Source organism: Teleopsis dalmanni, chromosome 2 (genome assembly GCF_002237135.1).
Source record: "Teleopsis dalmanni isolate 2A chromosome 2, ASM223713v2, whole genome shotgun sequence".
Lineage (NCBI taxonomy): Eukaryota > Metazoa > Arthropoda > Insecta > Diptera > Diopsidae > Teleopsis > Teleopsis dalmanni.
In genome coordinates, this window is record NC_051847.1 from 43,474,471 (window position 1) to 43,478,799 (window position 4,329).

A 4,329-nucleotide genomic window follows, 5' to 3' on the forward strand; every position below is an offset into this window, starting at 1 on the left:
AGTTATAAGAGTATTTAGTATAATGTAGTGAGTGTGTAATGTAATATAATAATATAAGAGTTGTACTTATTTTAGACTTCACAACAGCAGTTATTAATGCATCCTGAATAAATAGTATAGTTTTCTCAGTATATTATCTTATCCATAAGTTACTCTGTAGTGAATTTCTATCTAGGGGCCTGATGTGATGTCATAAGACCGCCATACTTCTTGACAATGTGCCTAATTGCGCATTCCTGATTTTCATGCATTTCTTGAGTCACAGTATTTATAATTTAAAAAAATATTTTTGTTTTTGATAAGTTGGATGATTCTTAACATCACAAGCCCTACCAAGTTTTCTGAATTTTTTAATAACATTTTGAAAAATAGATGTATTATGTTGACCGTTTGTTACACGTAATTCCTAGAACTTACATCCATTTGGCTAGAATTGATATAAAGTTCCATATAAATAAAGTTTCTGTATCAAAATTTCGTGGAACTTGTATTTACCGGTAGTTTAAAAGTATCACAAGCAACGGAAACCATCTTTTAAAACAGCAAAATAGAAAAATTTCAGCCATTGGACTGTAAAGATCAAAAGCTGCAACCTCATTCCAGTAATTAAGGGAAAGCGTAGACATTGGAATACACAAGACTTAGTACTTAGACAACAAATGTATCTAAGTTAAAAATGGAAATAGGTGAGGTGTAGGGAGGGAGGATACGCTTTTTAGTTAATGTGAGGTTCTATGTCAATATTTCGTGTAAAATGCATATTAAGTCTAGGCTTAATGCGCGAAGCGTACTCAGATTAGGTATAATGACCCTGTCAACTACTATAAACTTTAACGATTTTTATAAGCTATTGCTAAACCATATTGAACAACAATTTGTTGGAAATCTGAAAAAAAGTCCACTATATGCTTTAAAAGATACTATATTATACTTGTATATAGTGATATATAGAAGTAAACTGATTTCCAGTCGTTAGCTTAACATTAGAAAGATTTCGAGCTTAATTGAATATTGATTAAATTGACTTGATTGACGTATGATAGCTCAGTTAGATGAATTAGTTTCTAAAAATTTTAAATTAATATAGAATAGATATATATCGTTTGTTTGAATGATTAAATCAGTAAATTATATCTTCAAGTTTTTTTTAATGAAACCATTTTTAAATATTTTGACATCATACTTTATTATGTTTAATGAAATATGATAGTCCATATATTGTAATATATAAATAACAGTATTCAGTCAGGATTAAAATATATTTTGATAATAACATTTTTTTCTAAAATTAACAACAAATAAAATATTTTACATTTAAAATGATTTACTAATATCGAATTTAGTGTACATGATTATACTTATTTTATAATATTTGTATACATATACTTGCGTCTTCTAACCCATGTCGTAGTTGGGACTTAAGTTTATAACTAATCTGAATTCATCATCAGATTGGTCATTATTACTCAAATTATTTATAGCGATATCATCGAAGTCTATGCTATTATTACTTTGGTTCTCTGTAAACACAACGTTTTTACCCTTGTCTAATACACTTACTCCATATATATTTCTGCTCTCTTCATTAGTTTCATTATTGCCTGTGGATATCTTCCTGCGTTTGACTTGGATTTGATCATCTGAATCTGAATCTGACACATTGAATTCTTCAGTTTTGTCAGCAGAGTGTAAAGGTAAAGAATATTTTAGTGTTTTAGTTTTGTTATTAATTTCTAAAAGTATAGCCTCCAAATCATTAATTTCATTAGATAATCGTAAAATAGTGCATTCTTGTAAATCGTTTTCCTTGCGAAAATAAATCAAAACATCACTATCAGAATTTTGGGCAAACCATATAAAATCCCTATATTTCAATATGCGATAACAAATACGTAAATCTTCCATATTGTATTGTACTAAAGCCCATGGATTAGTAGTATTTAATACATCTGTATTTGCTGTTTTTTTAAAATAATGATGAAAGAACTTGGTCTCCCATAATTTAAGCTGTGCTTTGAGTGGTCCAGGATCGTTATGTTTATGTAGTAAAATTGCTGGTATTGTCTTTTTATCAACATTTACACTTATTCCCTCAAGCAGAATTTCTTCATTTGCATTGAAATTAATAGATTTATTATTATTGTATATGGGATCTATAAAATATTTCCTCATCGACAACATTTCTTCTAGATATTCAATATTTTCGTCATTTAAGATTGTGTCTTCTTTGGCAAAACTGGCGTCAGTTGTTGACAAATCATCGAAATAATCTAAAGCCAAATTCATATTAATTTTCGATTTTTTTTTAGGCCAATTTATTTTACTAGATGGCATTATTCTCTGTTCCACTATTAAATCATTTTTGTATTGTAACAAATAATATCTGCTTGGATATAGTTCTGGTGAATATTTTAGTTCTTCTCGAAGCATATCTGTATATGACTTTAATTCTTCTTCGATTTCATTTTTATCTTCTGCTACCAGTACCACAAGACCGCATTGTATTTGTCCTTTGCTTATATACTTCGCTTGACGGTGGATTATCTTGTTGTCGATGGGTGGGTTACAGAGTTCTGTTATATGTTTAATTTTATAGCGGTTTACGAACAAATCGTGGTTATTTGGTTCTGCTGCTTCTATTTGAAGTAAAAACCATTGATATCTTGGCAATGGCGCCTGTTTCTTAAAAATAAGATCTTGTACTTCCATTCTCAGAGAATGTATAGTTCTGTGGATATCAGTTTGAATCAGTATATAAAAATTTAAATAATAATAACTTACCTTGAGATTATCACAATTATATGTTAATTAGAATATTTCTAGAAAAGTTGCAAGCTGTTTAGATAACGATTGTTGGATTTATTTTTAAGTTGTCTATTCTTATAATAAATTTTCTGTTCAGATGGGTGTTGTCTTGAGATTAGCTATATGTTATGATGAATTGAGCGATGAAGAAGTGTGTAAGTGCGACATAAACACACAAACTAAATATATTCTATAAATTAATAAATCAATTTACAACATATATATAATAATGTAATATTGTGCTACCTTTGTTACTACCTTGTTACTACCAATTGGAGAGAGTTTAGAATATTAATATATATTGGCAAAAGTCAAAATTCTGCCCGCAGTTTTCACATTATGTTTTATTTTGTTTATTCTCTTTTCTACTTACTTTCGTTAAATTGGCAAACATTTTTTTCTAAAAATTCGCCGCGATTTTAATACAGTGGTGTCTTATGGGTAAATAGTAGAGCTTAAAATATTATTCCAGCTAATCGAGGGTTCGAACAATTTGATATTATGTTATATGGCAGCTATATTTAAATCTAAACCGATATTAATAAAATTTTATGCAATTTTGTTGTCAAAAATGCATTTCTGTTATGGGATATAGTAATACTTCATACATTGACAAATAAATGGACCTCCTTGAACTTATTTAGCGACATAGTATATTGAAAGCGATAAAAGTGCTTAGCTATCCGCTGAGCAATCTAAACTGGCTGACCTCATTAATTATTGGACATGGAAATTTTAAGTATTACCTCAAAAAGATAACTCTTGTTCAGAAAGACACTTCCAAACTATGTCTAGAAGAAAAGCGGTGGATGTATTGTGCCAATGTGCCAATATTAGCAAGCAGGTGGATGACTGTCTTGTGACACCATTGGGTTGGTGATGACTTGGCAGTCAACTTCAAGCTGAACCAGTTACTTGCAATAACAAGAGATGTAATTACGCGAACGGAAGCCTCTATAGCTTTAACTCAATAAAGACAATAACAAGAATCGAAGGACGAAAAATGACCTAAGTCGTTTCGTGACGTACTTCAGCTAATCCTTCACTTCAATGTGGTCACTTGTTGGACGGTGCGCTGTCCCAACGTCGCACAATATAATATGTATAAACTTTTACTAATTTAATAAGGCTTTCTCAGATCATAGTACAAAGTAAGATCATAGTAGTTTTTGACACAATTTAAATATGATAAATGTGGCAACTGCTGGGAAACCTTCAAGAAGTTTCATTACTTATATGGTCATATTTTCGCTAAGAGCTGATTTTAAAAATGTGCTCCAAATATTGCCAAAGAATAATTTTAAAGTAAAAAACTCAATGGCTTGGAAGTAGGCATTCTCATATATACGAGTAAAACTAATCTCACATGAATTTTATTTAAAAAAAAAACAGAATAAAATAAAATTTATTTAATCAATATTGATTGTTTATTTTCGAAAATTTATTAACTCCAGAGACTATTCAAAGCTTACCCCTGGTACTCATGGGTGTGGGTTGGTTGCCTTGCTAAAATATTTTGCTGAC

General features: G+C 29.8%; 1 protein-coding gene across 2 annotated transcripts; it reads right to left on the reverse strand.

Moving 5' to 3' along the window:
* Window positions 1–1,283: 1,283 nt before the first annotated feature.
* On the reverse strand, window positions 1,284–3,153 carry LOC119682967. Of its 2 annotated transcripts, none has more exons than XM_038096552.1 (3): window positions 3,064–3,153; window positions 2,782–2,995; window positions 1,284–2,728 (listed from the first exon to the last, which is right to left on the reverse strand). In XM_038096552.1, exon 3 carries the CDS (start codon window positions 2,707–2,709, stop codon window positions 1,396–1,398), a length of 1,314 nt encoding a protein of 437 aa, XP_037952480.1. In that variant the 5' UTR covers window positions 2,710–2,728; window positions 2,782–2,995; window positions 3,064–3,153; the 3' UTR covers window positions 1,284–1,395. The 2 variants fall into 2 exon arrangements, with proteins under 2 accessions (XP_037952480.1, XP_037952479.1); XM_038096551.1 differs by having other exon boundaries at window positions 3,052–3,153.
* Window positions 3,154–4,329: the final 1,176 nt, after the last annotated feature.